Source organism: Rhagoletis pomonella, unplaced genomic scaffold, assembly GCF_013731165.1.
Source record: "Rhagoletis pomonella isolate Grant_MI unplaced genomic scaffold, Rhpom_1.0 Rhpom_scaffold_00002, whole genome shotgun sequence".
In the NCBI taxonomy this organism is placed as follows: domain Eukaryota; kingdom Metazoa; phylum Arthropoda; class Insecta; order Diptera; family Tephritidae; genus Rhagoletis; species Rhagoletis pomonella.
The window spans coordinates 7,299,364-7,321,067 of NW_023458556.1; the positions used below are offsets into that span (position 1 = coordinate 7,299,364).

At 34.3% G+C, this 21,704-nt stretch overlaps 1 protein-coding gene across 6 annotated transcripts in view; it reads right to left on the bottom strand.

Moving 5' to 3' along the window:
- LOC118732969 (moesin/ezrin/radixin homolog 1) overlaps window positions 1-21,704 on the bottom strand; it is a 45,736-nt gene that overhangs the window by 1,458 nt on the left and 22,574 nt on the right. For 4 of the 6 annotated variants that reach the window (XM_036462106.1, XM_036462107.1, XM_036462105.1 and 1 more), the window contains 5 exons: window positions 17,009-17,093; window positions 5,158-5,337; window positions 1,995-2,021; window positions 1,123-1,889; window positions 673-1,060 (listed from right to left, as the gene is read on the bottom strand). In XM_036462106.1, the coding sequence (XP_036317999.1) occupies window positions 673-1,060; window positions 1,123-1,889; window positions 1,995-2,021; window positions 5,158-5,337; window positions 17,009-17,023 (1,377 nt within the window). In that variant the 5' untranslated portion in view covers window positions 17,024-17,093. Of the gene's footprint in view, window positions 1-672; window positions 1,061-1,122; window positions 1,890-1,994; window positions 2,022-2,405; window positions 2,535-5,157; window positions 5,338-17,008; window positions 17,094-21,704 lie in introns of all 6 variants that reach the window. The other 2 variants (XM_036462111.1, XM_036462110.1) reach the window with 2 other exon arrangements.

The following is a 21,704-nucleotide window of genomic DNA, read 5'->3' on the forward strand; positions in this document are numbered from 1 at the left end:
TTCCGCCGGGCCTGAGTTCAAGCCCAGTTTCCGACCAACATCAAGAAATTAAAAACAAACAAAAAATTCTAATAGCTTTCGCTCTTCGTCAGAAAGTCGCAAACCTCCGATTGTATTTCTGCCATGAAAAACAGCTTCTCATAAAAATAGAACCCCCGTTCTATTATACTATTATACCTATTATACTCCAAATTTATTATAGTTTAATAACAACCTAATTACATACTTTAATATCATAAAAATTCAAAGAAATAAAAAAAAAATATATATATATTTTTCTTTTTAATAGAATAAAATCTAAAGTTAAAAAAGGGCGAAAAAGTTCCGCTGCCCGAGGACTCGGAATCGAGTTCGGATCTCTCAAATGGCGCTGTAGTGCTTTGCTCACTCCGCCATTGGGGCTGGTAGGACAGCAGGAGCAACATGACCTATAGTATTTATGTCTCTATTGTTTCCTTTGCAGCAGCTGATTTCGAATCATCAAAGTGCAGCATTCGAAGTAACGATATTTTCGAGTTCACTCGAATTCAGTGAAAGCTATTTTTTTCGTATTCGTAGCATTCATTCGAATTCATAGATTTTCTACGAATGATGCGGCTAGCTTAATCCACAATTCTACCGTCTGCCACGGCACAATTTCAACAACATCAATGCTTTTATAAGTTTACCCACCTGTTTACGTCTGGCTTCCTCCACTTCGTCTTGCAGACGTTTCGTCTCCTCGTCCTTGGCGTTCACCTCGTCTTGGATGCGCTGTACTTCCATTTGTTTGGCCATGATCTCATCCTCCAACTTGGCCTTCTCGGCTGCCTCCATATTCTTGGCTTCCTCAAGGCGTTGCAACATGGCTTGCAGTTCCTTCTGGCGCAGCTCCAATTCGTCCTTGGCTGCCTGCAGTTGACGTAGTTGCTCTTCCAAGCGGCGTATCATTTCCTGTGCTTCCAACAGATCCTTCTGTGAGCGTTCCATTTCCTCTTGCATTTGCTTCAGACGATCCTCATACTCTTGCTGCTTCTTCTCGGCACGTTCACGTGCTGCCAGTGCCAACTGCAGCTTCTCACTGAAATCAGACAAAGCGAAATTAATAAAGCTCGAAAATCCCTGTCATCCACCCCAACTCACCGTTCTTGTTGCTTGGCGTTTTTCTCCTCACGCGCTTGCGCCTTCATTTGCTGCACATCGATTGTATCGGGCTTGCGGCGTCGCATATACAATTCGTGATTGCCCATGCACAACGCCAGAATACGTTTATTGATGCGAACACGCGGCGCAAAGAAGACGAAGTCGGGCGCTTTCTTGTCAATTGGCTTGATTATGAACTTTTTGTCCGAAAACGAAATGTTGCGGATCTCCGACCAAGGGAAACCGATCTTCGGCGTCAGCTTGTCATCCTGTTCGTAGATGTTAAGACCGAGCGCGTCAACGCCCAACCACAGTTCGGTGCCCTTCTTGTTGCGAATTTCAAAGTAATTCACGCCATACATCTCAAGATCCTGCGCGATCTTCAAGTACTCCATCATGGCGTCTTCGCGCAGCATGCCGCGATGCTCCTTCCACCAATTCATGATCGATTGCTCCCATTCGTCCTTGGACATTTTGTGTTGGTCGATCACGCGTTGTGGCAACAGACGGTCATTGGCCAAAAAGCCAGCTGTGTGTACACCCATGTTGTAGTCGCCGTGACGCGCTTGAACGGCGTACGAGGCGAGAAGAACGGATGTTTCTGGTGGACAGTAAATTTCGTCGGACAGTATGGCATTCTTCACTTGCAGATAGAACAGACGCAAAGTAATGTCTTGAATGAGCTCCTCAGCCACATCCTCCGGATAGAACTTGGCGCGGAATCTGAACTGCAGGGGATTCTCCTTCTTCACATCTTGATTTAAAACCTGCCGAAAGAAATTTGTGGACAAATATTAATGACCAACATTTTTTTTTTGTTAACATAAAAACGTAATTTTAGTACGATTCAAATAAACTAGTAAAACAATTACCCATGTGGAGAATGGCATTGATCCAGTCTATATTCATTTAAGGGTGCATTAGTGAGAATGAGAATAGAGTGACACAATAATTTTTTAATATTGTAAAAACAAGAATTCAGCGGAACCAAAAAAAAGTTACATATGTATGAATGAGAGTAAAATTTGAATAAGGGAAAACAGCACTCAGCACTACGCTAAATTGGAAGATACATACTAAATATAATATGATAATTTTAAAATCATAAGTCAAACGAAACAACAACAAAAAAAAAAACAACACTTGGGGTCACAAGAATTACTTTCGTTTAGCGCGTTGTCTACATCCCAACTCAGTTCTAAAGCGGATTTGAAAAACTAGAGATCTGTTCTTGCTTGCTAATGACGCTGTATCTCTTTCGGTTACTTATACGACAGGCTCACCATATCGTCAGCATCGTCGTCTTCGTCGCTAACATCACTGTTGTGTTGGTGGCCATCTGCTGTCTTTTTATCCACATACTTTTTAACGCGTTTCAAGTACTTTATGGTCTTTATGGCCGGTGATTCTGGCTGTACGAATGCCATTGGGTATAAAAATAGTAATTATTGTGCCATTATGTATGTATGTACATAAGTAAATCAAAACGTATTTTTGATTTTCACATATGTATATTAAATTAATTTTAACAAACAAAAAAAAACTAATTGTGTGGACATGATTAGATATGACTATTTGTCTTTTATTTATTTATGGCCTTATTCATAAAAAATAAAGGAGTTTTAAAGAGCTTCATAAAATTAAGTTTTCATACATTTTAAAGTTCGTAAACCTTTTTTAAAACTTCTTTATTTTATATGAATAAGGCCATTAATGTTTATTACTTTCGTGTCGAGATTTAAGCTTTCTAAGAACTCACCATATAAAATCCGTAAATTTTTACTACAATGGAATTTGTCAACTTATAAATTTGTATTATTAAAAAATTTAATTTAATCCAGCTCATACGGAATACCTTCATACCTCATATCGATACTTTAGATCCGATATTTTTCGTGTATCGCTACTTTCTTACGATACTACTTTCAAGTAACGGTATCGTTACCTGCATGGTATCGTTTCATCCCTACTTGCAAGTTTTTGCTAATTTTGAGTTCGCGTACTTTTTTTTTGGATATTTTCAAATTTGAGAGTTGCTGAAGGATATTTTACACTGGAGATCAGACTGAAAAGCATCCCCAAAAATTAAATTTTTCTGGGTGTTCCGTCAGTGCGCTGAAAGAAGTGTGCGTGTGAGTTGCGCTAAGCAGGGATTTTGAGCTTGTAGCTGGAGTAGATAGTAAAAAAATTGCTTCATGCAAACGTTGCCTGCGCGAGTTCAGGCTAATATGAATTCCCTTTGGCTTTGGCGTCAGTTCTTAATAACTTTGGCTGCAGCACAAGAATACTGTTTCAAATGCTTTGCGTTCGAGGAACTCAGTTTGAAAAACAACTGCTTCTTGGGTGGAACGGAAGTGTGTATTAAAAAAAGGTATCGCCGCTTACAAATCTACCGAACATGCTGATAAAATATAAAAAATGACGCATCCTTCTTGATTGAACAAAGCGTATGTATGTACGGCGGCAACACTGGACTTTCATTTTTTGTTTTTTATAAAAAATATGTTTCTTATAGAGGTGGCCGCTCGGCAGACAATGACAGATTAGGAAGTGCATTTCTGTTGTGAAAAATTGTATCCTTTGCCGTTCTCATTTATTTTCTGGGCATTGATTGATTTGAAGATCTAACGACGAAAATCTAGATAAGGGAAGTTAAGAGAGAATTAAAGTCCGGACATTTTCCGCGACAAATGGGAAAGTGGGACGCTGCAAATCAGCTGTCTTGTGGTTCCATGTTGTTTGTATGCATTTTATGTTTTTTTTTTTTTGAGGAATATGACGGTCGTCGGATTTAATATCAGGGCTATCACTGAATCCATCCTAGTCCGATTTTCGTGAAATCTACGAAAATGCGATAACTGAATCCAGTGGCGGACCCAGGTAGGGGAATTTTCCAAAAACGGCGAAATATGAAAATGTTTTCAACATTCGAAAACTTTTAATTTCGTTTGATCAATCCTGTATATTCGACACTTTTACTTAGAAAAAATTTGTTAGAATTCCTACAATTCTCAAAATTTTTGAAAAATAAAAAATTTCTAGAAATCTAGTATTCATGCGTGCCTGCGTTTCTTTATACATTCCGGATAATCCCATTTCACAGCCGGAATAAGCAGAATGCGCTTGAAATATACGTTAACATATCATCAGGAACGTTCTAAAGAATAAGTAAACAAAAAATTTTATTCCAAACGTTCAGAATGAATAAAGAAATGCAGAAAGAAATTGGGATTTACTAAACTTCACAAAGTTTTGAAGGTTTAGAAAATTTTGGAATTCCACTCAAGTTATTAAAAAGGTGAAACTCAAGAAATTAAAAACTATCAAAACTCTAAAAATTTTAAATTGCGGTGATTTTTAAATTTATATACACGATATATGTTGAAACAATAACGTACGCGACAGATTTTTACTCCATAGAATATTTTTACTAGTAACACATACTAAATTAAATTTTTAATTAAATTTTTTCAGTTCTTCTCTCACCCCGGTTCGCGTTTTCAAAACCTTTTTCCGCCATCTGAATACGAAATTTAATGTTATAAAGCCGTTTGAATTCATTTGCTTGCATTTTCGGTTTACATTTTCATGGAAAGACCCAAATGCTACGTGCGTAGCTGTTCCGAGTTCAGCGATAGCATTTTCGTAGCTTTCAGTGATAGCCACCGACTAATAAACCGAAATACTCATTTAGGGGATTCACGTGACATGTTAAGCATCGTAAAATCTTAAGCTTAACATTCTTTTATGTAAAATAACGGTTAAAATGGTTTTAGGTGGGGCTAATTATATTTTTTATCAGTTTATTAAACATTTCAGTGTAGTTAGAAACGCTCTAAAACCATTTTAATCGTTATTTTACATAAAAATATGTCAAGCTTAAGATTTTACGACGGTTATAACACGTCTTGTGAATTCCCTAATTATAACAAAGAGTTTCGTAATTCGAACTCAAATAGCAAAAGTATTAAAAAAAAAATAAAAAATAAATTATAATAAAACTATTTTTAAAATGACTTCAGTTACAGTTCTTACCTTTTTGTAAAGTTTAATCCATGTTAAATCACCCTTTGAGTCGGTGTATTGCAGGCCAAAGAACCAGACCTCGCGCAAACCGATCGTTTTGACGACCTGGTCGAAGAGCTGTTTGCCGGTGGTCGTGTGTTGTATGGCAAACTCCAGCTCGGCGTCCATGGTGGTGACGCGTACATTTAGCTGCCGAAAGAAAAGTAAAAAACGACCGATTAAATATACATACATATATTTCATAAGTAGATAATCGTGAAATAAACAAAGCAAAACAAAAAAAAAAAAAATACAAAGTGAAAAGTGAAAAGTGAAAAGCCAACACACGACATGAAAACCCCTGCATGTGGAGTAGAGCGATATGCAAAAAAAAAATAGCGGCGGGGGATGGCCAGTAATGATTGGCAGTTAGGCGGAAAGGAATTCACAAACACCATTAAATGCTTCCGAATCGTTGGCATGTACAGCAGGTGAGTGGGGTAAGGGCCTATATAGCGACAAATTGGTGTTTGGATTTACTCGTATCTTTTTTATTGCTGCTAAGCGATTATGCAACGGCGTCTAATTTGTGTGTTGTTTGTATGTATGTACATCGATCTATCGATTGATTTTTATATTTTGCATTCAGTTCATTCATTTTTGTTGTTGTCAAAGAGACAACGATAAAAATGGCAATTTTCGTTTGCGTGCGATAGCGGGAACGCGGAACAGGCGACACACAGTGGGTCTGAGAGTGGCAGAAAGTCATAATTTCCAAATGTGTGGAGATATCCAACGAAGCGGTTGCCTCGATTCTAAATATGTCTACTAACAGGTTTTAAGGAATTTTTCCCGAGAAAACTGCTCTAGCAATTATCAAAGGTCACAGTGAAATGAAATATTACTGTTTTTCAAAAGTGCAATTTTGGCACTTTGTGCCAAACAGAAAAATTAAGTGCCACTTGAGGTAAAATAGGGCCAAAAATGGCACGGTTTAAGCCAAGGAAAGAAAAAGTATGAAAACTGATAAAAATTGGCGAACGGCCACGCCCACTACACTAGGGAGCGGATATGGTAAATGTTATCGAATTTCATTGAAATTCGGTTTGTCACTTGGATTAACCTGGGATATATGGTAGAAATAACCATACTTGTCATTCACACCCACTAGTGAGGCGTGGCTGGTCACCAACACACACTATTTTTATGCAAATATAGATATTGCACTAAATTTAACCATCTTTCAGATTTGTGCCTTGCTAGGTTAATCCAAGTTACAAACCCAATTTCATTGAAATCCGATAACATTTACCATATCCGGCGTAGCAGTCCGCTAAACTTTACAATTTTTCATATTTATTCATTCCTAGGCAAAAGTTCTTCACGCTACTATTTTTAGCAATTTCTACTGTTTGCAAAAATTTTTATGAGGCTCTTCCACTGTGCGACACTTTTATACATAAATGCATATGTGTTTACAAGCGAAATTTGCATTAGAATCAGTGTTGGCATTTTTGATACAATTGTACTTTTTTGATACAATTTGCAGTACTTTTTAGTACAATTTTGTGATGAATACTATATATATATAGCTCTGAAAATTCACTGCGCGAATTTGTCTTTTTGTCTTCGCCTTCTCGTTCTTGCCTTTGTAAGTTTTGAAAAAAGGTTTTGAACGATCAACCTCAACCTATCAACCTCACATTCCTAGGCAAGTTTTGAAAGAATGTTTTCGATACTAAACCTTATTAAAGCAAAATGTCGAGATCAGCTTCATATAGAAAAAGTATCATCGTTAATTAAGGAGATGTTCTTAAATATCATAACTTTACGACACTCACATATTGACTGTTTATTTTATTAATTTTTAATTTTAATTATTTGTTTATAAAAATATAGTTTATTCCCTAACAAAAACTGTATGAAAAAAAGTTTAAATATTTGAACAGCATTTAAAAAAAATCGACAAACTTTCGTAAAAATTTCGAACTTTATATTTAAATGTTTTTTTTTAATATTTTGCAGTTTTTTAGCTCATTAAATTTTAGTATAATAAAGTGCAAGTTTAAAATAGCTGGGATTTGCCGTTGATGTGTGGCATTTTTTTGACGATGCGTGGCATTTTTTTGACCATGTCGGTCATTTTCTTCTATATTATCTAAGTATGTTCGACGTTTTTTTTTAATGAAGAAAATGAGCAACACATTCATCAAAAAAAAAAATATATATATATTAAAAATCAACGATAAGTCGCAGCCATTTTTAACTTGCACTTTATTTAAATTGATCGGGCTACAAAACTACATATTCAAAATATGTATTTCTAGTAAATCTAATTCAAAAGGTCGAAATTTTTACGAAAGTTTGTTGATTTTTTTTAATGTTTCGCAAAGATTAAACCTTGGATTTATACGGGTTTTGTTAAAGTATAAACTGCATTTTTATAAACAAATTATTAAAATTAAATATTTTTTAGATAAATAATTAAAAGATAAATCTTGTCAATATTTGCGTGTCGTACAGTTTTGATAAGCACTTGAAAAATTAAAAAGCAAAGTTTTAGTACTGAATTCAAAGAAGATGTCTCCTTTATCCATTCATAATAACTTAAAAAAAATTTTTAAGAAGTGTACCTTAAAATATGTGCATACACATTTATGTTAAAAGAGTAAAATATTAAATGTACCTACATCAACTTTCCCATGCATACCATCAAATCATTGGTCTTGTAGGGAATCTATATATGCATGTACTAAGAAAATATATGAGCAAATAAAAAAGTCGATACAAAGTACAGTCGAAAAGTACAGTTTTTGTATAGATTTCGTACTAAAGGAACAATCTGATTTCCCAACACTGATTGGAATATCAATGGCAGCGACACAACAGAGGCATTAGAAAGTCGCGAGCGCGAGGAGTGTCACACTTACATGCACGTGATGTCACACTCATACCACTGCCAAGGCAGGTAAACACAACAACAAAAAAACGCATAACATGCGATCAGAGGGGGCGGGGGAGAGTATGTAAATAATTGAACAGCGGTCAAGAAAAATACTTGCACTCGATAGATACTAGTCGAGTTCGAAAAGCAAATTGAATGCATGCGCTTCCCTTGCATTCTTAACACCTACATACATACATACATACATAGGTATGTACATATGTATCAGCTGTTGGCTGGATAGCATGTGACAAAAACCTTTGGATTTCACAGAGTTGATAGGGACGTCCTTTTAGGTCTTGTAAAGCTTGCATAACCAAGCACACTTATGTAAAATAAATGCAAGCGTGTGATCAAATAAATAAGAGCTTTGTTAATTCTACTGCTTTCAAAAACAAAACAAAAAACAAAAAGTATTTTCAGTGTACAGCGCAGTTTTTCTCTTCTCTATTGGCCTAATATGAGATCAAACATGCGAGCATAATTAATGGTATAATAGGTACATATAAAGGGTTACCCCAAAATTATTGAAACATAAATACATAGGATATGGTTATTTATGGAATAGCACATTGCGCACATGACCTCTCGGTTCGTACAGTAACTGCTTGACCAACCGCATTATCAAAAGTGTGGGGTTCAATGAAAGCTCCAACTGAAAATTAGCACCGAACCATGGAACGTGGTGGAAGCATTTTTCGACAATCGCATGTGCGATCTCTGAACCTCGAATCGAGCAATTATTAGGGATGTGCTGAATTGCCGTTACCCAATACTTCAGAAAGATTTTGGTACCCAATACTTCCTTTTCGGTACCCAATACCGATTATATACACACATTAAACTTTCGCCATAAAATAAATTTCCCGTTAAGAAAAAAAAATTCATTGCTATTATATATCTGCGATATTGCCTAAATAACAATGTGGCGTATTCATAGTCAAAATAAAGTCGACACTTAAGTAGCTGCAGGTTTTTGACATAATTTTTAACAGAATATCTGTTAAAAATATCTGCTGCATCGACTTCATATCCACTATGAATATGCTTCACAATTAGTACGAATAGGACGAAGCTTTCCCAAAAGTAGAACAATTTGTACTGAACAATTTGAAAACCACGTTTCGAGAGTATTGCCTTCTTGACCTTATCGCAACAGTAAAATACCATATTTTCAGCTTCCACCTTCGTAGATCTATAATTCAAGAAAATTGCTTTGACGGATGAAGAAGTCTTTCAGGCCTACAAAGATAACATCGTCCGATTCATCTAGAAAACAAAAAATTATTTGCATTGTGGCGACGGAAATCAGCATTTAAAGCTCTATTTGCCCCTACACTCGGTTTTTAATAGGCTAAGCTCCCCTGAATCGCTTTTATTCCTTATTTTTGGTCTAAATGCGTTCTTACTGGAAGCCTAATCAATTCGTTACCGAGTATCGAAAGTATTGGATACTTTTTAAATCGGTACCGAGTATCAATCAATACTTAAAAGTATCGACTCAGCACATCACTAGCAACTATGACAATTAACTGTGTTTTTTTACATCTTGCGTGAATTTTGGTACACCCTTTGCGTAGGTATATCTTTACATAGAATATACATACAGTACCTTTGACTCTCAGAACTATGTACGTGCATAAATGTCATTCATTTGGAAAAAAAAAAAGAAAATATGCATACATTGGAGATGTTCACAGTTCGTTCCAAAATGGGTACAAAATGTTGACGTCAACATTTAAAAATTTGAATTTGAAATTCATGTTCATAAAATTGTACATATCGTAACCTAAACGTGAAACGGTGCCAAATGCATTTTTTCAAACGGTTCAGGAGAGACGAAAAATCGATGTAGTTTCGCATTAAATTTTTTTTTACCTTGAGTTGTTTGTTTCATCAGCTATTGGGCTCAAATACGGAAAACGTACCCGATAAATAAAAAAAAAAATGTCTTTGGTGTGGCCATAATCCATCCATGCTGCGAGACTACAAAAAGTTTACGCTTACCTTAAAAAAATATCTTCGAGCGTTACAAAATGTAGACGGCGTCCTTTCTTTATAGGAAACAACATCACAGATATTACAGTTAGAAAAAATTAGAAAATGTTGACGTCAACATTTTGGAATGAACCGTGAACACCTCCATTCTTGTTATTCAAATTTCAGCTGGACGTGCAACAAACGTGCGAATGTTCAATCCAATTAACGTTTTTGGGTTAATGCATTCACAGTCTGAACGCATGGGAATATGTAAATGTGTCGATGTATATAAATGCATATTTACATGTTAGTATGTATGTATATACCCAGTGGGATAATGTAATGTATAGTAATCGAAAAAATAATCAGTAAAATAAACCCTTCACATGCGTAAATGCATTTTTTTCCCCAGGACGATGTCCTAAGAAAAGTGGGGCATTCAATTTTACATTACGTAGTATCGAGAAATGAATGTATTTTAATATGAATTTTTTTGAACTTTTTGAATACATTAGAATGCTGATTACATAGTTAGCAATAATATAATCGAGAACTCATAAGGAATACATTATATTATTTATCACGCATGTAATGCATTACTACTTTTCCGACTGGGTATGTACAGCGTGGCGACGAATAACTGTAACCCAGTTTTTTTTTTGAGAAATAAAAGGGTGCTTTATAGAAATTGCGAAAAAAGTATTTTATTGTTAATTTTCCACAGATTTTAGAGTAAGAATTTTTAGTAGAATTTTTTTTTTGTTGCATTTGCTTTCATATAAAGAATAAACACAATTCATTTTTATATGGAAGAAACACGCAACACCTTCGGCGAAAAAAAACTCTAAAAAATCAATGGTAATTTTTAGCCACTGAAACTTGCACATTATCAGACTAAAATTGAATAGGATATACATAGAACTGTGTCCTGGAAAAAATTCTAACACTTCTGAGAAAAAAGTTTGACATTGGGTGAAAATTTGTTGCGTTTTTTTTTGTAGTCTTTTACAAAGTCATTGAAGATTAAGACTACAGCATAAAATAAAAACGAATAAAATATAAAAGCGCAAGTTTTCTTAATGTTTTTTTTTAACAAGTTCTTCCGCTTTTGTCACTTTTCCACATTTTTGTCGTTCTTTATTTTTTTGAATAAAACATTTATTTATTTTTTTTTAAATTTCCATACATAATATTAGCACTCATTCAGCTCGTGTGGGTCTGAATGGAAATTGATTTGTTGCGAGCGATTATCTTAAACTGTGATTCGCCACTTCAATTCATGGAAATTAAATAAAAACTGTGGGAATTTTTGTTAAATTTCGGCAACCACGGAATCTGTTTTCGAGAAGACGGTATTCTAAAGGTTGTTATAACGAAAACATTTTGCTTATGCAATTATGAAGTTATGACCAACGGATAATGTCAGAAGTGCTTAGCGCAGTACTTCACAAAATCAAAGGCAAATATCACATCACAATGGCGGCGATTAAATACTCGCGTTGAAGCCATACAATTCATGTCTGCAAAATCGAATTACAATACAAAGAATATATCAGAAGCAGTGTGTGTTGAAGTGGCGTGAAATAACGATAAGAATTCTGAAAATTGTCAAATAAATTGCACTTTGTGGGAGTCACAAATAAAAATCTTCTCACAATCTTAACAATGAACTGAGAAGTTCTTAAAAAGAATTGCTCGATTGTTTAATTAATTGATCAAAAGACGGACCGACCGACCGACGACCGCTTTCAAGCAGTAAAATCAACGCGAAAAAAAGATACTTTTGAATTGCATTCTGGTTGCACGTATGTATGTACATACATCTTTTAAGTTCTAAAATATAAGTTTTTCTAGATAATCTAGGCACAAAATTTTAACGGCACATAAATATTCTGCGAATTAAGACTTTTCTAGCCATGTTGTGTGTTTATCCTGGAAGTCAGATTGGAACGCACAGACAAATGTAGGTCTAAATTTGACTTTCCATGCTTGAAGTGCCATCTCTTGGTGTCTAAACTGAAGCTTTTAAAGCAATATTTCGGATTGTAAGTTTGAACCACTACACTTGTAATTTTTTTTTCGAAGCGGTATTTTGCACGGCGAAGCTGTCATTGGGATCAAATGCAAAATGTATTTATGTATTACAAAAAAAAATACTCATTACTATTTTTAATTAATTTATTTGAGTTTGCACTAACCGTTTTTTGTTTCCAGCTGCCCACATAGCGCGGCAGTCGGACGCGACTATCGGAAACGACCATTGGGCCAAATTTTAATTTGTTTAATTTATAAATTGCTACAAATGTTTACAAACTCGCAATTAAATATTGCCAAATTTTAATTTGTTTAATTTATAAATTGTTATGTACAGATGTTCGCAAACTTAGATTCAAATATGGCTAATGAGAATTCGTTTCAATCTAGTCTATCTAGTCTTTGCAGTTTTCACTTTCTTTGTTCCTTTAGATACCGCACGCAAATACCGTTTATATAGACAGTTATGTAGAGACTGAAACACTTTCGAACAAAGCCCATCGTTATAAATCACAATTTCAAAACCACCTCAACAACCTCAACAACCCCCAAAATGGATGGCCTCAACGCCATAGGAGGCAATGGGAGGGTGGGTCAGTTGGAGCTAACATGGGAAAGGTACACCTGAGTGCAGGTTGATGTTTGAGACGAATCGTATAACGACGGCATGTTTTATGTATGTACACGCCCCGCCTGCACAATTGACAAGAACAACAACAACAAATGTGTGGAGAGTAGTTAGTAACACGCGAGCCTAGTACGAAAACGGAAATACACTTTTAGCGCGAAAATAGCGTCGTACGACTTAGGCTAATACGTGTGAGTGTGGGTGCGCATATGTATGTGTGTGTATGTAGATGGAACAAAGTCTAGCATTTGCTAGGTGAAATATGTGCTTACATACATATGTATGTATGTATATGTATTTGTTTATAATTTACTTAGTTAGCGCATTAGATACTAACTACTCAATCCAGCAAATGGAAGTGAAGTAAAAAGATCAGAGCAGAGGTGGAGATCATACTTAGTAATGGGGAGCAACCTTAGAAATTCTACCCCTACATCGCACATTGAATTTTTTAACATGGGACTAGTAAATTACAGTGTTGCATAAAAAAAAAAAAAACATAAACATGCAGAAATGCACGTACCATTCTAGGTGGAAGTGAATGCCTGAAGGAATTAACTACGCAAAAATGCGTAAATGGAACACCTACTAGTATTCAATTATTGTTAAAAAATAGTGCTATTGAGCAAATAAACAACTATGTATGCACATTAGGGTGGTCCTTAAATGTAGGAAGCAAATTTTTGCATCCGATTTCCTAAGCCTCAACCTCAAGATATCACATATACATTTTGGTCCCGATTGGAGACGGTTAAGGCATGTTGCACAGGGGGCAAAGTTCAGATTCCTTTATGGAGACTCAAAAAATTAAAATTATTTGTTTTTCGTCGAATACCCAAAATCGACACTGCTATAGTCGATATAAATTTTGGAACAAAAAAAAAATTTGGGACCAAAATTTTTATATGTTATATTCGACGCCGGTAGTATCGATTTTGGGTATGAGTTATCAAAAAAATAAATTTAATTTTTTTGAGTCTCCATAGAGGAATCTGAACTTTGGCCCCTGTGCAACACATCTTAACCGTCTCCAATCGGGACCAAAATTTGTAGTGATATTTGTGACCGTGGTATTGCCGATTGAAGCGGTGGGGCTGAAAACAATCGCTCATTTGATTTTTTAAGGACCACCCTAATGTACATATAAGCTTTGCCTATACGTACATATGTACAAATGTATGTATGTTTGTACGCAGATATGTGTATACTTTTATTTACATACAGTAGTCCAATGAGGTGAGCGAAATATTTGTAAATCATACATACATATCCATACAATTTCCTATTGCTATCTTTTAGCGCAGTAGGTCACTCAACGGCCACAGCATAAAGTAATGAACGCAACATTAACAAAGTGGGCTTTCTTGCAAAATATTTATTTATTATACATACATATGTATATTGAATGATTTTGCGCATCAGAAAATGCTTTGCGACAGTTAACTTACTACTCACAGGTGTAGTACACCTGTGACCATACGATTGATTGAGCGCCAAGCCCATTTTTCGATTCATTGGATTGGAATACAGATGAAAATTGCGTAAAAGCATGAAATCCACAAAGTCATGGAATTGTATGTGGCACACTGACTCATGCTAAGAATCAAAACAAACACAAAGTCTTGCGGAACAACAAGGTCTAAAAAAAACAAAACGGAAACATCAATAAGTTGCTATTTATTTTCAAACTTTGCGCCCACATGTCGTTTTTGGTGGAACGGGATAAAGAAAGCATGTCAGCTGTCAGTTCATTTATTACTTATTTTTGGATAATTCGCTGGGTATGTACTATAGTGCTTATCATAACTATACGATAGCCATATTTTGACAAGTTTTGATTATTTTTTATTTTTTTATTTTTTTTTAAATATTTTTTTTTTTTTTATAGAAATATAGCTCCATTAGATAATGCATGAATGTAAGTCCTCAAACTATGGGCTAAATTAAAAAAAAAAATCAAAAAAGTTTCATCGAAATTATTTTTTTTTTCAGAATTTTTAGAAAATTTTCAAAAAATTAAAAAAAAAATTGCCCAAGGGTATTTTGCAGAAACTTCAAGCTTGCGTTTGATTATACTAAAATTGAATGAAAGTGTAAAATTTTAATGAAACTGTTGAGTTTTTAATTTTTGTACAAAGTATTAAAATATGATTCATATAGTTTTTAATAGCGATGAACTAATTGCTAATATCCTTAGTAGTAAATATCGAATTTCACGTCATTAACATCATTACGTTTTCATTAATTGAGCCGAAACAAAACTACAATGAACGGAGACTAACATGCCACATTGTTGACAAAAGTGCGTCAAGTAGTTGTTGAGGAGTGGAGAGGCCAAAGAAGTTATGTTTTTGCAAGTCCTCAAGCTCGCTGCGCAAGTTGCAAGGCGTGCCCTGGTCGAGACTGGATTTGAAGAAATCAACCACCCACCATCGCCCGGCGATTCATTTCTATTCTCCTATTTGAAGAAAGACCTCCGAGAACGAAGATTTTCAAGGGAAGAAGAAATGAAGGCGGCAGCAAACGAGCATTACGAAGACAAAGATGGCAAAAAACCCTTTATGATAAATGTAAGAAGTACATATGTACATTTTAAAATTTATCTGCCTTTTAAACACAAACTTTATTCTAAAAAAAAAAATTGTTTGAAGGAGAAATAAAGATTAAAGATTAGATAGATTTTCATTTAATGAAAGCCATGTTAAGTAATAAATCAACATTTTTAGCGTTTAGCTATTCAGCAAGCAATACTATTTGCCACTATTTGCTAATATTTATTGCCACTGATATACAGCGTAACTAAGAAAGATAACCTTAATGTGCCTTCTAGGCGATTTAGTTGCTCTTGTACGGAAATACACTGGTATCTGGGATAGTAAATTTTTCACAGATCAGCATATCAATTGCAACAAAAGTTAAGTTATAAATCTGGCCAACTAATTTGCCATATACCAAAACTTCAAATTCTCATAAATAAAACGCTGGATAACTATAAGGACGGATGAAGGGGGGCAATGACGTCACAAAATAGTCACGCAAACAAGCCTAATAGAAAATGTCAAAAAACGGTACATTTTTAAGCAGAATTGACGCATTATAAATATCAAATTTATAATCGATTCTAAAAATCTAAGAGATACGCATAAAAATGTTAAAAGAAACGAGTACTTATACATATCGTCGTTTAAATAGAAAATCGCGTGTCAAGATAATGCAAAACATCGTATGTAAAATTGATCAAATAACGGATTTCTCTTTTAAGCCTAATTGCCTCTAGCCTTTTTTCTAAAAATATCGATATTTTGGTATGAATGGATAAGGCTTACTGCCAGGAGCTTCCGCAGAGCAAATCACATTTTTCGCACAAATGTCAGTTACTAGGTTTTGCAGAACCACGATACGCAGTTTTACACTTTAATGGATGTATTGAACTGAGCAAAATATCTTATTTTCCCATTTTAAAATATTGTAGATAGATATATATGCATTTATAATTGAATAAATTTTAACCTTTCCTAGAATTGTTTAAGATAAGAACCCCAAGTGGCACGACACGGTATGGTATTTTGTCGTGTTTTTTGTTCCAACTAGGAAATCTAATTATAATACTAAAAAAAAAACTATTTTTAGATCTAAAAAAAAAAACACGACAAAAAAGTAAAAAACCAGACTATTCAAGTGTTACATTTGCGTAACGAACATTCGCCTCTGTTTAATTTTGGTATACAATGTATTAGATACTCATAAAGAAGTGCAAATGTATATTTTTTACTCATTTGAGTGTTGGGATTAAAATTATAAATTAGCGGACTTAAATAACACCACTTGTTGAAGGGGGACGATAGTGACGCCCTCCGCAGCTCTTAAACTTAAAGACTTAAGCCAGTTTCATGAGAGCAATTTAACTTTTTTTATTTGAATTTAATATGAAAACTGGCAGTAGTAAAAAAAAAAAATCATTTATCTGTGATAAATTATCACTTACTGTACTAATTAATTACTAAATAAATAGAAGTGTCCTCGATTTTTAGTCTTTGCTGATGGCAGGACCTCGGCTTTGGTTCCTGGTCCGACCAACATAAAAAAATTTTTGTTTTTTAGACCTCAGAGTAAATTTCTGTCATGAAAAATATTTTCATAAAAAGAACATTTGCCATTTTAAAGCAGCATAAAACTATAGAGATTGCCATTTTTTGAGGTAACAACATTGCAAAAATTTCCTGCAATTTCTTAGAGGGTTGTGATCTAATTTGCCCTTATTGCCTTGTAACTAAAATAAGCCATTTAATACATACCGATTTGCGCGACATTTTGATATGTGGTGGCTCTTCCTATATAGTCAGCACAATTCAACTCAGTTCAGTCCAGTGAAGAAATAATCTGCAATTAAGTAAAAGATTGTTTATGAATATTAGTTCGGTAATACAAATAAAAATAATTTTTAATTTTTATTTTAATATACATACGTATATGTAAATTCAATCAATTGCGCAAGTTGGAACGAATACTCATTCTTTTGACCAACAGCAGTTTAATAATTTTTAAGAATAGTGTCCAGCTCTCCAGAAAAAAAAGAGTTGGATACTAAGCCTTAACCACAATCGCTGCTGTACCGGAAAATGTTATTTGTTATAAAAATTTCAGTAGAGTAAATGTTTTAAATGTAATTAAGGCTACAGGTCGCCGTGACTTTAATTGCTATTAAAACAATTAGATACACTACATAAATAATCTAATGTCGCTGCATCTGTAAAACTTAAGGAAAGTTGAAAAATAATTTTTTAATATGTAAATGGTACTTATTTTAACTCATTTTCTCAAGCACTACCACATTTCGCCCATATCGTTGCGCATGCGTTTAGAATGATACGTAAGTTGACAAATCGACGAATTTCTAGTCTTCATAAAAGCAGAGATACTGGCTTTAACAAAGTGTCGAGTCCCACACTTTTTCCTAATGACAACAACATTTTTTACCAGAGTTTTTTTGCTCTCCTGTTGCAATTCTGGAATGAGTCATAGCGTGCATAACAGATTTCTAATCACTAGTAGTTTGAGCTTGAGCTGTAATGAAACCGATTTTTATTTAAATGCATACTTTATTTATTTAAACGATTTTTGTTGTTTGTTACTCGTGATTCACTGGCAAAAATATTTGCTGAGTATAACAGTGCACTTATAAGGAAAAATATTGGAAAAATTGCATAAAATTTCTGTTATAGACATAAAATACATATACTCGTGCATATGTACAAACATATAAGAAGTTGGCCTTATTTGCACTAAACTTGTAAGCTTCTTTAAACTGAAAATAAAAAGTAACTACAAGTAAGCAAATTATAATGTCTTGCACACATTGGAAATATCGATATCGATTTAGAAAAGTATCGACATTGAGTACGCAACTATACTTAAAAAATAAGTTCTTTTGAGTATTCGCTAACGATTACGAGTAGATATCGGTTCAAAGTATTCAGTAGCTGGTTTGGCGCAGATGGATACGCAACCGCAATTATCCTCAGCAAATAGTGCATCCTGTGAGAATGTCAATGAACAGGTGGTAAGCAATAGCTTGATTATATTCTCAGAACATTCTTGCCTCAATTGGTTTTGTTGCTCAGATGTTGTTAATCCCATCAAGAATATCTGGAGAAAAATGATTCGAAAACTCTGCTTGAGAATTGAAGCCCGCTTTCGTGGAACTTGAGCTTCAATAACCCCTGAAATGTATTTCATTAACATAAATTGTATGACAAATAGTTTATTGACACCACATCTACTTAGACCCTGGGTATACCAGCCGGGTCCAATGGACCCGAAAGAGATTTTATTGTATATTTGTGGTGTTTTTCCGATCAGTTTAGTTTGGTTGAAATTGTTGTATTTGTTAGGCTTTTCTGATCTAACCGTTGTGTAACAGCCAACAAATACAGAGATTTTATTGTGCTGCCGTATCAATATCTGATGCGTTTAAGCTCCTTGACTTATTCAACAATTTTATTGAGTTTAAGGCCGTTTTTAATGAAAAATTATTGTGGAAAAACAGCAACATTTTACAAATGGTAGAAGTTAATGAAGAAGCTCTATGCTGTATCATGCTAAAATATTGTGTAGTTTCAGCGTATGTATTCATATTCCAGCATTTTGCGAGTCAATTGAAAACTTTATAGCGTTTTTTGAGCTGTGGCAAAGTTTAAGTAAATGAGTAACAGTGTAGATATTTCATATTCGTCAATTATGGTAAATTTAAGGCCCCCCCCCCTCAGCTTTGAAGCCTTTCTTAAGGTTTAACTATTTTTTTTTTTACATATAAAAAACTCTGTTTTTTGCATTATTGTATTTTCAAATTGGTACATTTATTAATAATCATACGAAATCACGAACGAACGAAACTATTTAACTTCACTATGTGGTGAAGCGCAGCCGCCGGGTAAGGTAAACGAACGCTACTGAGACAAGTGAAATCTCAAAAATAAGAAACCGACAAGTTTTTGTATTTCTGTACTCAGTACAACTAACTAACTGCTGTGAACTTGCCTTGCAGGTTTTGTGAATTTCACCCAAACCAAGCAAGCAGGACGGACGACGGTGACGGTTTATTTTATTCATACGCAACTATTATTAAGAAATCGTAATCATAGTAAAGATGTTGACCGCATTGTAATGATGTTGATGATGATGGCTATCATTATAATGGAGCTACATATTGCAAGTTCGTAATCAAATTGATAGTAGCCAACGAAACCAATGAAGAGGAAATGGAAATGTACGTACGTGTATGATGCGAGTTTACCCGTAGTAAACCTGCTTGAATAGCGGAATATGAACGAGTTCATTTATTTGGCTATTACTTGGTCACTTTTCCATGGTTGAGTGATGATGGCATAAACGAATTATGGTTTGGAATGTCGGTAGCACATCTACAATGGTGACCTGGCATAGTCATAATCGTCAAACCAACAATTTTTACAGTAAAAACATGAAGCATAGTTGTCGACTGAACGTTGTTTTTCTTATTTTATATTTTTGTTGTTTTTTTCCTGTACATACTCTTATATATTTGCGTCAGTGGACTTTTTAAATGGCAATCCTGTGATGATTGCCGCTGTATGGCAAAGAAAATTGAAAGCGTTTTGTTTTTTCTTCAATGAATGTCGGAATAAATTTGCACCTACCAAATGGCCCCCCTCAACGAATTATCAAAGCAGTAATTTCATGAAAAGTAAAGTATGTAAAGGTGCAATGCCTAAAAAAAAAATTAATAAATATATAAATGAAAAGGTAAGAGACACCGAAAAAAGTTGTTTTAAATTTGGCAACGCTGCAGTCGCTCGGTAAATACAACAAAACACCTACTGGCTGCTAAAGAGGAAATAATAATAAATATGTATTTGGAATACATGGCAAAAATACATTCATACAACTTATTTGCATTTTACTTAAATAAACACTTTTTCGTACATACCTTGCACTGTGAGTGCATCTGTTTCTTGTTTTCCTTTTAAAGGCTAACACATCCATACATGGGTAGCCATAAATACATTTCAGCGCGCGAAAATTCACCTTGAACTTGAGTTTTTTTTTTGTGTGCGTATATGCACATTTTTTGGGGGTATTTCAGCGAAACTCGCAATTGTGCTGTGTTTTTGCAATCCTATTTAAGACATGCGACAATACAAATACAAAATACTCGTCTTAAATTTTTGTGAAGCCATACTTTTTGTGTCTGCACTGAAATAATTACCACACGACGGAGAACCCTTTAGCAACTCAATACGTAAACCTTTTTTGTCCCTTTTTTGGATAAGGGAAAAAAATACACATAGAGCAGGGACCCGTTAGGGATCAGCATTTTTTACCGTGCCTTTAAATTTTACTATAATGCTGAATTTCCACTAGGCACTAAATGGCAAAAATTGTAATGACAAACTTGTACATAACAAAATATTTTTGTCATTACCTTAAAAAAATAGTAATTAAATTCATTTACACATGGCAGTTTTTAATTGGCTCCAATTTTTTGTCATTTTAATGCTTAGTGTAAGTAAATTGTACAGAATCTACTTTTATATGGATGAAAATGCGCAACAGCCTCGAAAAAAAATTCCCAAAAATCGCCGGCAACTTTTACCTACTTCAAACTAGCACTTTAGTAGACTTGAATTGAATGGGCTACAAAACTGCATACCAAAAAATTTTACAGATATTCTGATTAAAAAAAGTTTCAAATTTGTATGAAAATTTTTTAAAGTTTGACTAATTTTTATGAAATATATGCAAGCATGGAAATTTTTGTTTATGTGGTTTCTATTTTGAATGAAACTTATTAAAAATAAACATAAGTTGCAAACAATAACAATTTTGAATTTAAATTGGAATTCGATGCTAAAACTATATTCCCATTACAACATAAATTACTTTGTTTCGATCAAATTACTTCACATAAATCAAATAAGTTCACATTTTCTTTCATAATTTCTATAGCACGTGTACGTACGAGTGTGTTGTTTGTAGATACTTGATTTCAAAAAACAAATGGTGGCATGGCTTTAAGCATTTTTTTTCAAATTTACCTAACAGTGGGGGCTAAAATAAATGATAAATCTTTTTGCGTTTTTTTTGCGGTTTTGCATTATCTTGATACGCGGTTTTGTACTTTAAAGCCGTAAATTACGATGTGAACAAGCTTTAAATAAATAAATAAATAAATAAAAGCCCAACACCATCCTTTAAAACGCACTGCCTTCGGATTAAAATCCTTAGTTGAAGCCTAAAAGTCTTTAGAATAACGAAATATAAAAAAAAAGTTTTAATTAAGTTTGCAACAACAAAAAAGTCAAATGTTCATTGAAATGCTGAATAAGATCACGAAATTATGCCAGCGATCAGTTGCTTTGCTCACAGGCAAAACGGAAATGACTCATTCGCCCCCATCATAGGCAAGCGATTTAAAGCGCGTAAAATTCAAATTCTCAGATAACAAGATATGTA